The following is a 13,634-nucleotide window of genomic DNA, read 5'->3' as shown; positions in this document are numbered from 1 at the left end:
TAAATAATATAATTTAAAATACATGCCTATCAATTATCATATTATATATTTACTTATATTAGTAAGACTTAAACTAATTAAATTTTTTAAAAAAAAAATAAATGTATTTTATTCATTAATTTAAAATAAAATATAATGGGATCCATATTAGGACATATAGGCATATAGCAAAAGAAAGAAAAAATTTCTAAAATTCACTAAAGTGTGAATTCAACAAAAAAACGTGAATGAGAGAGAAAATAGATTAGAAAAAAGAAAGTGAATGCAGAATTAGAGATTGAAAGACAACTTAATCACAAGTTTCAAGCATGACTCCACCGTTACTTCTGGAGGGATCAATTCTTGTTCAAAGATCATGTTGTTTCTGGATTTTCAAATTTTCTAGCACAACGTTGCTAACAACACCAACTGCGACGACCCACCATGTCAAACTTTGAAGTGCTCAGATCTCTCTAACCAGACCGACTAAAAAGAAGGTGAGTTGTTGTTGACAAAATTTATAGTGATGGGACTTTTATTCCATACCTCTTTTACTTTTTCGCATAAGAATAGACAATAATTGATCGATTCTGCATCTTATTGGCAGCGGAAATATAATGGAAAAATGAAAGGAAGACGCTGGTTGAGCAGATTAAGGACGGGGAGCTTCTCGTGCATGCTTCTCCAGAGAAAAATCTTTAATTTTAGAATAAGAGAGAGCCTTTACATTTGACACCCGATTTTTTTATGTTGGAGAATTTTCGGACAAAACTCTATTGGAGAGTGCTTGAAATGATACGCCACTTAGTAACCAGAGTTTGCCTCATATTTCCTGTTTTGAGTTGTATTTCATTGAAGTCTGTCTTCACCGTCTAAGATTGTGATTGATAGAATTTGCTGACTAATTTCAAGTAAGAAGAGTTGATTAATTAGATTCTGATTCCAGCTTCTATTGGGTAGCGTTAAATCTTTTACCTACATAATGTTATGTATCTGAATTTCTGTGATAGTTGAAGGAGGGATTAGGAATAGATGATTGAGAGGGAGCCAAGGGTCAGGAAGAATTTGGATGTTGTTGCCATTGTCAACCCACTAAGTAAGCTATTTTTTCATAACTGAATAACCTTCTAGAACACTCTGCCATCCTCAAGAAGGTAAGTTACCCATCTCTGCTTTCATGATAGAACTGTATCTGTAGTATTTTTTATAGACCCTGGTTGTAAGAGAATCTGGTTGGATAGCTAGTTTTCAGCATTGTTTAGCAAGCAATGTCAGATTTTGAACTCGTAGGGCTTTAAATCTGAGACCGCCTTCTTTTTAGACTTTGACATAAGATCCCAACTCATCCAAGCCATTTTTTTCTAAATCTTTTTTAGTCCACCAAAACTGAGATAAAATACCATGAATTTCTCTGATTAGAGATTCCGAGAATTTAAAGCAAGACAAAGAGTAAATAGGAATCGCCTCTCCCACTACTTTTATCAAAACGTGTCTGCTAGCTGATGAAAGGAGACTCATTTTTCATCTTTGAACCTCCCTAGGAGTGTTATTGCTGAAAAATAAAGATGATTTATCCAAGTTCACCTTTTGGCCACTCACATTCTCATAATTCAAAAGCAGCTCCATAATTCTGTCACAACTATCATCATTCATCTTACAAAATATAATTGAGTCATCTGCAAAAAAAAAAGTGATTCATTGTTGGGCATCTTCAATTAATTTGAATACATGAGAGGATACCATTTTGCTCTACCTTGTTCAGAAGGTAGGAAAAATCTTTCGCACAAAATAGAAACAGAAAGGGAGATCGAGGGTCACCTTGACGGATATCTTTATTTGGCTTGAAAAAGTCATAGAGTTGTCCTTCAACAACGATAGAGTACGAAACAGTTCTCACCACCTCTTGTATCCAGCCAATCCATCTTGAATCAAAACCAAGCTTCTCTAGCATAAACCATAGGAATTGCCACTCAATTCTATCATATGCTTTGTTCATATCAAGTTTCAAAGCCATCTCATTAACCAAACCCCTCTTCTTAGTTTTCAAGTAGTGCATGCATTCATGGGCTATAAGAATATTGTTAGAGATTAGTCAGCCTTTTACAAAGGCGCTCTGAGTTGGACTAATCAGACAATTCATGAAACTCTAGAGCCGATAAACCAATACCTTTGCATATGGGATCTTGAAAATTAGGCAAATGTGGGTGTGGTTGAAGCTTTTTAATATTCTACCACTAACAAATAAATTTTGGATTGTTTTAAAAATATCTTCCTCTACAATATCCCAATAGAATTGAAAGAATATAAAAGTGAATCCGTCATCACCTGGGACACTCTGGGGATGGACACTAAAAAATGCTCTCTTAACTTCCTCCATTGAGACTGGACGCAACAATTTACGATTCATGGCAGGGATAACTTTAGCACCAAAATCTTCAAATAGAGAGGCTGGATCAGCATTGTTAGTTGAAGTAAACATTTTCTTAAAATATTCCTCGGCAACCGTAGCAATCTCTCCATAAATGGTAGTATAACTTCTATCATTCTTTTCCAATTTTCATATTTTATTTCTCCGAATCTGAGATTGGTAGGATTGATGGAAGAATTTAGTATTTTTGTCACTCTCCTTTAACCATTTTATCCTTGATTTTCTTTTTTAATAGCTCTCTTCTCTAGAATAGACCACTTCAAGTTCTTTTTCCAGTTCATTCAATTGGTCTCCGTCATTAATTCCTGCTTCTCTGAGGATTTTAATCCTATCAAGAAGGTTCTCAATCTTCTTTTTAGAATTGGATTTGGATGACTGTTGCCAAAATACTAATTGATGATGACACATTTTTATTTTTTGTGCAAGAATAAACATTGTTGAACCCTTAAACCTTGAACTTCAAGCAGCTGCGATAACATTCCTTATTTCTTCCATTATACACCAACGATCTTGAAATTTGAATTTTCTCTTGGACTTCTCCATTTGAGGATTAGTATCTAAGAAGAGTGGCATGTGATCAGACCCATTTTCCAACAATCTAATCACTGAAACAATATGGTAGATATTCAACTAGCCCCCTAAAGCGAGCATTCTATCCAATCTCTCGGCAATATGATCCAAACCCCTTCTTTTATTTGACCATGTGAATGGTCTCCCTACTATGCCTAAGTCCATTAATCCATTTCCATCAATGAAATTAGAAAAATAAGATATAACATCCTAGAATTTAAGATCTCCTCCCATCTTCTACTCACAATGGCATTAAAGTCTCCGAAAATAATGACATTTTTGGGTAGTTACTGAACAATTGTTGAGATCTCTTCGAATTTGGTTAGCCTTTCATGATCCAAATAGCTTAAGTGAATACCCATCAATTCTCATGCAGAGTTATTAGATGTGTCATTTACCTTTGCGGCTGTATAGTAATTTCCAATAGCAATTACTTCAAGATCTAGGTCTTCTTTTTAGATTAGAACTGTTTCTCCTGCTGTCCCAATTGAATTATTAATCTTCCAATTCACAAATCTGTAGCTTTTCAATTTTTTTTCTACTATGCGAGATTGGTTTTTAGTTTCACAGATGAGCATAATCTGGTAGAGTGGGATTGACATATCCCTTTAAGATTTTGGACTGTCAAGGGTCCAGCATAATAGCTTCATGGGACTTTGGGTGTCATTTGATGGCTGGCACCTGATGTGAAAAATCGTCGATTCAAAATTTTTACAAAAATAATCTCATCGAAGTATAGATCCAAACCAATAGATAACCCTCAATCAAAGTTTAATTTGTTTGTCACAAGTGCAAACAAAAAAAATCGAGAGTATTTAAACCTCAGATCGTCTCTCATGGAATTGCAGGAAAGTGTGCATATTATTGGTTATGAGTATAAGAGGTTTGCAGAGAAAGAAGCGAGAAAGTAAATGACAAGAAAATAAAGCTAACAACTAAGGAAGTGTAAATGCTAAAAGACACTCCTGACAAGGCTTAAGAGTCAAGGCTTCCTATCTATATCATTGACCACAATATGGTAATTACAAAGGGTTAATTCCACTTAGTTTTCTCTAACATCGGAGGGTGAAGTCAAGTGAACATAATTGATCCTAAAATCAATTAACAATCCTAAATTAATAATCACAATGGACATCAATGATATCAAGGCATCTAAGTCCTCAATACCAAACTAAGAGTGCTAAAAATCTACTCTAAAATCCAACCAAATATTTTATCAAACACTTAGAATGCATAAAATAAAAGTATGGTAAAATTATAATAATAATAAAATCTAAAGCTACTAAATGTAAGATAACAATAATAATAACTCAATTAAACATCAATAAATATAAAAGCATCAAATTACATTAATATAAATCAAAGCAAAAAAAGTTCATAAGCCAAAAGTGACACAAAAAAAAATTAATAATGTAAATTAAAAGAATCAAGACAAGTAAATAAGGAGAAGCAAATGAAACTAGATCAAGATAAGAAATAAAATCTAAATCTAAGAGAGATTAACCTAATTCTACCTTAATTTTAGAGAGAAGAGAAAGCTTCTCTCTCTAGAATATAACCTAAAATATGTTTCTATTTTAAACCTAATTGCTCTCCCATTGTCCTCTCTTGAATTCGGCCTTAAATACTTCAGAAATGAGTTAGTTTTGGGCTTAGGAAGGTTGGAAATCGCAACCCACGTGTTGCAATTAATGAAGTCACGTGCTTCATGTTATGCGTATGCGCAAGGTCACGCGTACGTGCAAGGTCACGCGTACGCGTGACCTGACGAAATCTCCACTCATGCGTACGCGTGGCCATGAGTTACTCCAAATCCTCATTTCTTCATGAATTCTCCACTTTGCATGTTTTTTCTTCATTTCTTCAATCAAATCTTTGTCTTCTAAGCCTGAAATCACTTAACAAACACATCAATGCATCGAATGGAATTAAAATAAATCAAATTTAGCAAATTAAGATCCTAAAAAGCACGTTTTTACTCTTAAGCACAATTTAGGGAGAATTTACAAAACCATGCTATTTCATTGAATAAATGTAGAAAAAATTGATAAAATCCACCAAATTCAATATAAGATAAACCATAAAATTATGGTTTATAGCACCCTCTACCTCATTCTCAATTAACCACTCTTCCTCTAAACATATATTTTTTAACTTCTTTCATTCTCCTTTTCGCCATTGCTTCTCTTATTGCCAACATAAATCTTGATAATATTGTCTCTTATTCTAGCTAGCTGCTTCAGTTTTATTTTTTTATTTTTGCATTTTTAGAAGTAGCCAAATATTCCTTAGTATTCATTCGAATAGATAGCTCTCTAAGAATATTTAGCGAATCAGCACCTAAATTAGTGTTAACAGTCTCTACTTTTGCATCTTTATCTTCTTGCACGTTAGAACTATTTGCCATTAATTGTTTGGGGGTTGGTTGCTACTTCTTGTCCTCCATACTTAGGCTTGAAAATCTCTCTAGAAGCCACATTGGAGCTGGTTTCTTTTTTGGTTGTGCAGAAAAATGACCATCAACTCTAGGTGTTCTTGAATCATCATATTTCTGCCTTTCAACTCTCCTTTCAATCTGATCCGCCTTGACCCAGTCTCTTATACTCTCTTGTTTAATCTAATTTTTAGATGAGTCTTTCAAGAATAATTAACAATTTTTTATCTCATGTCCAAGGGAGGCATAGTAAGTGCAAAACACACCAATACGTTCATACCTCAAACCCATCTCCAGAGGTTGTTGATTTGGCAATTTTATACTGTCTCTTAGCTTTTTATCACCCTCCAGTTTCACCTTGGCTTTGATAATCTGGGATTTTTTGTCTTTGACTTCAAAAAAATCAATGTTAGAGATAGGGTCTAATTTACTCCCTAATTTACGTCCAACCTTCAGGGTTTTGAATTATTTCTGGTAAACCCCAAAATTGAACCTAAATAAGGAGTGTAAAGATCATTCTTTTTCGTGAGTCATTGCCCTCCTCCAAATACTTAACGTGTAGGATGTAATTCTTAAAGAGTCATGGGAGCCTCTTTCAATCTCAGCATATCTGTTTCTTTCTCAAAGAAAAATTGAAATTGATTATTACCTTTGCTCACCACTATGAAACCTTCAGGTCTACCTAAATAGCATGTATTGTACCTTCTATTGCTCTAGCAGAAAATGGTCTTTTTGCAAAAATTCTTCTTAAAAGACTCTTCGTACATGCTTGTACTCCTTTTGAGATATCTTCTTCATCAAAGATAACAATCTCTTCCTCCTTGCTCTTCCTCTCATGTCTAAAACGCTCAGAAGCAGATTATATCTAAGATCATCCATCCTATTTGTTAATAAGAATTCTAATAGTAAAGGCCGTGTTTTGATTTGTTTGTGATGTGTTATATGAAAACTCTAAAGGGCACTAAAACTTTAGCAGAGCACTAAAGACCCTAATGGATAGTGTAAAGGCAATTGTTATCATTTAGTATTTATCTTTTTTATAAATTAATCAAACAATCATACTATTGTAAAAATATAATCACATAAATACACTATTTTCTTTTATACTTTTTTCTAAAATAATATATATACTATATAATATCTGAATTAAAAATACAGTTATTATATGTAATTACACCTATATATATGAATTTGTCTAAAAAGATTGAAAAAAATTTAAAAAAACAAAAAAGTTAATATTTTCTTGTATTATATATAATTTTTAAATAAATTTTATTTTTACAAATATTTTGATAAAAATTATATTATATAATAATATATTTAACAAAGTAATTAGTTAATAAATTTTAAATATAATAATCAAATTATTTCTCAAGTAATATAAAATAAACTTTAATTATTTTATATTTTTATGTTATAGTTTAAAATATTATTTTAATATAAGTTTTTAATATTATAAAGAAATTTTGCATGATAATTAATCTTAATGAATAAAAAATACTCATATATTTTATATTTATATATTTTATATTTAATTATTTAAAAATAAAAGATTTTGTTATTATTTAAAGTATTGTGTATTAAAGTATTGCTATTTAAAACATTTATTTATGTAATAGGATATTCTATATTTATTAGAGTCCATCAATGCTCTTCTTTTATATTAACCTTTAATTTTTATCTAATAAAATCTAATAGCCTATATAAATATGACTTATTTAATAAGCACATAATTGTTAAGCTCGTTTTACATATACCCCGCACATGATACCTTATTAAACAGTCGACAGCATAGGATACTATTACCACGGAGAGGTTTTAAATTTTACGAAAATTATAACAATGTTTTTTCTCTTTTTTATAACTTTTTAAACTTAACCAAAGATATAAGGGTCCATCTACTACTGTACAGATACATGTTTGTACAAATTTACAGAAAAGCGTGTCACTAAAAGTGTTGCTTAAAGAAAAAGTGTTACTCTTAATCGTTAACTTGGCTCTGATACCAATTTTTAAAAGTAAAACGACTTTAAAATTTTTTCGAATAATTTGCCAATTCATAATCAAAAGTATTGACCATAATTCTGATTTTTATAGTTTTTCAATCTTATTTTAGTTTATAATATTCTTTTTTGCTTGATTATTTTAGGTCTTACTAATATATATTAATATATAATGTAATAGGTATATATTTAGAATTATATTATTTATTCTTTTTTTTAAATTGAAAAAAATAAAAAGGTTAATATTTTCATGTATTATATATAATATTTTAAATAAATTATATTTTTTAAATATTTTGATGAAAAATTATATTATATAATAATATGGGATAAGTATTATTTTGGTCTCTCATATTGAGGGTCAAAATCGAACACGTCCTTGGTGTATATTTTGATTTAAAATCATCCTTAAAGTCATATTTGAATTTAAAATAGTCCCTTACAAAGTACACTTTTTGTAAATGACGACTATACTCTTATGAGCTTTTGTGTTTCATGTGAAACACTTCACCCCTTCATATGCTTCCAAACCCTCAACATTAATCAACGTAAACCCCAACATTGATCAGAACGTTTCATTTCACCAATGTAGTTGCACCGTGTCCTAAGTAAGAATAAAAACCGACAGAAGGTATTTCTGGACTGAAGATTGCAGCCGAGTCCGGTTTACTGGAAGGCAGGGTCATGCACAGTCTATCAGGTATGTTTCATTGTTTACTGAGATTAGAGATAAACATCACTGTGTGGTTTAGGTTTTAATTTTTTTCTTCTATTTCTGTGATATGGCAATGTGTATAGGTTGTTGGAGAAGACAATGGTGTACTTTAAACTGAAAGTCTACCATGGGGGTGGTTTACCTATCGGAATGGGCCGTTATAGTATGTTGGGGGAGAAACAACAATGATAGAAGAGATTGATGCTGATCGGTGGTTTGTATTTGAAGCCTATGCAGAGTTAAAGCAGTTTGGTTATGTGGAGGAGAATATTCCTTCGTTGTGGTTCAAGGATCCTACACATGAAGACTTGGAAGAAAATTTAAAGTTGTTTAAATCTGATGCAGATTCCATTTCTATGTGCAAAATAGCTGGGTTAAGAGATTATGTTGAGTTGTATGTAGTGCACAAAGTTGAGGAGGAAGACGTATTTCCTGCTTTTGGCTACATTGATGTTGGGGGAGATCATAGGATGGATGATGAGGGACAACAGCTGGTTGTGTATGGAGGAGAACAAGCTGGTGATGATGTTAATCTAGAAGCTGATATGGGTAACTATAGTGACAGTGACAGCATTGATTCAGAGTATAAACCATCTGAGGAAGAGGAGGAGACCGAAGATGATTTACACTTTACCAACAGTGAAGATGAGCTTGATTCTGCTGTTAGTGGATTTCAAGATGTTAATATGGTGAATGAAAAAATTAGGGCAGTGAAAAAGAAGGGGGTCGCAACTGATAACTTTGAAGATGAGGATGGAGCAAGGAGTGATGAATTAGAGAATGACCACGAGGTTGGAGGTGCTGTGTCAGATTCAGACCACCAGGGACAGAGTTATCCAGTTCACAAGCATAAAAAAGACATGATCCAATACAAGTGGAAAGTGGGCACAGTGTATGTATCCAGGGAAGAGTTCAAGAACACTGTGACTGCATATGCCGTGCAGACCGCTAGGGTCACATTTAGAAAATGTGATCTGCAGAGGGTTAGGGCAGTTTGTACTGGCGAGTGTCCGTTTTTGCTATATGCTGCGAAAATGAAAGAATAGGATACTTGGCAGCTTCGCAGCATGAATTTGACTCACACATGTACACAAGCACACAGGGTGGGGATTTTGCACTCGAGATGGCTAGGCAATGCATTCAAGAAAAAGGTCGAATCAAATTCGAAGGTGAATATTAGGGAGTTAGTGTCAAAGGCTCAAAAAAAGTGCAACTTGACTGTCACCAAATCAATGGCAACGAGGACCAAGCAGATTGCACTGAATGAAATCCAGGGAACCTTCCGAGAGCAGTATAAGAGGATATATGATTATGCACATGAGCTGATGTGGGCAAATTCAGGGTCCTCCGTTCGCATACAAGTGCAAAGGTGCCCTGACCTTGATAACGCAGCAGAAGCCTCATCCATGACCAGCTACTGTATCTTTCAAAGGATCTATATCTGCTTGGAAGCATGCAAGCAGAGCTTCAACCATTGTAGGAGCTTCATTGGTCTAGAAGGCTATTTTTTGAAGACACCCCAGGGTGGACAACTGTTCACTGCCATTGATTGGGATCGAAACGACCAAATGCTGCCTGTTGCATATGCGGTTGTAGAGACCGACAACAAGGACTCATGGACTTGGTTCCTAAATCATCTTGCATCTAACATTGGTGTTGAGAAGATAGGAAGAACTACTTTCATGTCTGACCAGCAAAAAGTAAGCAACTGTTACCACATTTGACTTATGTACATTGACATTATGAATTACTGCATCTCAAGTATCACTAACTGTGTGCTCCTCCATTTTCTACTTGCAGGGTTTGTTGCCAGCATACGATGATGTTATACCAGGTGTGGAGAATCAATTCTGTGTGAGGCACCTATACATTAATTTCAGGAAAAGGTTTCCAGGGTTACAATTGAAGCAACTAATGTGGAGGTGTGCTAAGGCGACTCACTGGAGGGACTGGGAGAGGAACATGGCCAAACTGAAAGCTGTGAATCAAGAAACCTATAGGTACCTAATTGCTATCCCTCCTAGGTATTGGTCTAGATCTAGATTTACCTATAATTCTAAAGTAGATACATTGTTAACAATATATTTGAGAGCTTTAATGTTGCCATAGTTGATGCTAGAGAGAAACCTATAGTTATAATGTTAGAGGAGATCAGGGTTAAACTGATGACTTGGTGGGCAGAGAATAGGGATTTGGCTCAGAACTATGCAGGGACAATCTTACCTAGGATTAGAATCAAGTTGGAGAGGAGGTCTAGATCTGCTAGAGAATGGCCGCCATATTGGTCTGCAGCTCAGAAATATGAGGTTGTGAATGGGTTAGATAAGTTTACTGTTGACTTAGGATCCTCTGAGTGCTCATGTAGAAGGTGGCAGTTGAATGGAATACCTTGTGTCCATGCAATTAGTTGCATCAAGTTTAAAGGGCTTGGGTTGGAACCTTATGTGGCTGACTGCTACAAGAAAGAAGCATTCTTGAGGTGCTACGAGGCAGTAATACACCCATTAAATGGACCTGATCTATGAGAGATTACACCACATCCTGATGTAATGCCTCCCCTATACAGAAGGCCTAGTCACAGGCCAGTCAGAAAAAGGAAATCAGCTGCTAGAGATGAAGAACAGAGCAGCCGCACTCACATGTCCAGGAAGGAAGAGAAACAAATGTGCCCTATATGTGGTGTTGTTGGACATAATAAAAGCAGATGCCCTAAACCTATTGAGAACGAGGTATGTTGATTAATTTTTTACATTGCTTGTCTGAGATTTCTCATTAAACCTTATGTTCATCTCTATTGACTGCAACTGTTTCATAGGCCCAAAATTCCAAGAAACTAAGCAAAGGCATGCAATCCAGGGAAAGCAACAACTCACAGCCTCTAGCTGCTAAGGGAGGAAAGAAAACTGCATCTACACAGCCCACTCCTAAGCTCACTATCAAGAGAAAAGTTGCTTCAGCAACACAACCAATAACTTCAGCATAGTCTAACACTGTAGCACAGCCAAAAAGGCCTATAGGCATGATGATTGGATTTTTGTGTGATCTAGAATTTCACAATTGAAGTCTCGTTGCAAGTATAGTTTCTAAACCAACAATAATCCTTTCATACAAAAATTTGTTTGTCACTAAAACAAACCCCTAAAATCTATAAACCGAAGTATTTAAACCTCGGGTCGTTCTCCCTAGGAATTGCAATAAAGTGCCTCGTTATTGGTTATGAGTTATGTTTGGGGTTTTTATAAGAGGCATGAAATGTAAATGACAATGAAAATAAACTAACAACTATGAAAGCTCTTGGAAAGGTTATGAGAATTAGAAGTCCTATCCCAGTTATCGTCCTCAATTGTGACTACAAATTGTTCATTGTTACCACTTAGTTAACCTCTAACCATAGAGGAAAGTCAAGTGGAGGAATTAACTTGATTCCACAAGTTCTAGCCAACTCCCAAGGGAAAGACTAGCTTTAGTGGTATCCAAATCAATTAGCAACTTCTAATTATCAATCAACAAAGGAATTAGATAACTCAAGTGTCACTAATTACTCTACCTAGGCCAAGAAGAATAAAATCTATACTAAAATCCAACCAAGCATTTCATCAAACACTTGGAAGGCACAAAGGAAAATCATAGTAAATTGATAACAAGAGTAGAATCTAACAACAATTAAATGTAAGAAATCAACAACAACAATCAAAAGGAACACAATTATTATGAATTACCTCAAATGGAATTGGAAGAAAGTAGAAGAGACAAGAGTAGATCTACAACAAAGTATAAGAATAATATAAAGGAAATTACAACAAAAGAATAGAGAATGATGATTGCAACAACAAGAAATTGAGAAGAAGAAGTAGAAGAAAGCATAAATGAAAACCTATATCTAAGAACTAAACCTAATCCTAATTCTAGAGAGAAGAGAGAGCTTCTCTCTCTAGAAACTAACTTTCCCTCCAAAACTAAACTAAACTAAACTAATGGTAACTAGTGTGTAAAGTTATCTCAATTCCCCTTCAATATTTGGCTTAAATAGCATCAGAAATGAGTTGAATTGGGCCCACAAGGCTTCTAAAATCACTGGCCATGAGTTGCATTAAGTGGATCATGTGCCACCATCGGCGCGTCCGCATACCGTGCTTGTGCGTGCTCCTATGCGCGATGAAACTATGGCAAATCTTATATCATTTCAAAGCCTTGGATGTTATCTTTCCAACGCAAATGAAACCGTATCATTTGGATCTATGTAGCTCAAGTTATGGTCGATTAAGTGCGAAGAGGTCGGCTTGATAGCTTTTGCGATTCCTACATTTCTTCATGAGTTCTCCATTTCTACATGCTTGTCCTTCATTCCCTTGATCCAATCCTTGCCTCCTAAATCTGAAATCACTTAACAAATATATCAAGATATCTAATGGAATCAAGGTGAATTAAATTTAGCTATTTTAAGACCTAAAAAGCATGTTTTCACTCTTAAGCACAATTAAAGGAGAAGTTATAAAACCATACTATTTCATTGGATAAATGTGGGTAAAAGGTTATAAAATCCCCTAAATCAAGCACAAGATAAACCCCACAAATGGGGTTTATCAAGGCAGGCCCAAGGGGACCACGAAGCCCACATCTTCAGCCCAACATGATCCACCACCCAAGAAGATTGCAAGCTTAAAAATCTCAGCACCTTCTACGTCCTCATCACAGCCAAACACCACAACTCTTCCAACATCTCAGCCATCCCTTACCACAGCTTCAAGCCAACCCACTGGGCACTACTCTGTCAGTTTTACTGGAGGACCTCATGTTTCTCCCAGAAAACTGAAGTTAATGGCAAAGTTGCCTCCAAGAAAATGGGGATTGATTTAGGAAAATGACAACACTTAGCATCAAATTGTCATAGTTTTATACCATGCATGTTGGTTTATTTTGTTTCATGTTTGTGTTAAGGTTCTGGTTAAACAGTGTGGACTTGTTGGTTACTTTTTGTTGCTTATATTTTACCTTTGTGCTACTGCCTGTTGTATTGAATTATTGGCTTGTTCCTAGCCAATCCTTTTGATGGTTAGTTGATGCGTGAGCATCTTATCCATCTTTTCCAAGTGAATTTACATCTAAATTGTTGAGTTTAATTTAGAATTAATTATATTTTAGCCACTATGGATGCTATTTTGAGTTTTGTGCAATTTTATTCATTTTAGGTAGCATTCGGATGGATTTGATGAAGTTTCTGTAGAGAAAAAGAAGAAACCAAAGGGATGAACAGCGAAGACCGACGCGGACGCATGGCTCACACGACCGCGCGGAATGGAGAAATTGCAATGACGCGAACGCGTGAACTAGAATCCGCACAAATGATGCGAGCGCGTGGACGACGCGGAGGCGTCACATGCGCGATCTGCAATAATACAGAAAACGCTGGTTTCGATTTCTGGACTATTTTTGACCCAGTTTCCAGCCCAGAAAACACAGATTAGAAGCTGCAGAATGGACAAATCAAGTGGTCCCCACCCATCA

The 13,634-nt window shown here is 34.8% G+C and overlaps 1 protein-coding gene across 1 annotated transcript; it reads left to right on the top strand.

The window, feature by feature from the left end:
* The first annotated feature begins 9,361 nt into the window (after positions 1 to 9,361).
* On the top strand, positions 9,362 to 11,112 carry LOC107485096 (uncharacterized). Its single transcript, XM_016105621.1, has 5 exons — positions 9,362 to 9,829; positions 9,930 to 10,153; positions 10,195 to 10,608; positions 10,696 to 10,858; positions 10,945 to 11,112. The coding sequence occupies exons 1-5, from the start codon at positions 9,362 to 9,364 to the stop codon at positions 11,110 to 11,112; spliced, it is 1,437 nt and encodes a 478-aa protein (XP_015961107.1).
* The last annotated feature ends 2,522 nt before the right edge of the window (positions 11,113 to 13,634 follow it).

This window comes from Arachis duranensis, chromosome 4, assembly GCF_000817695.3.
Source record: "Arachis duranensis cultivar V14167 chromosome 4, aradu.V14167.gnm2.J7QH, whole genome shotgun sequence".
NCBI lineage: Eukaryota > Viridiplantae > Streptophyta > Magnoliopsida > Fabales > Fabaceae > Arachis > Arachis duranensis.
Note: the sequence above shows the minus strand (reverse complement) of the source record. Positions and strands in the feature narration are given on the sequence as shown.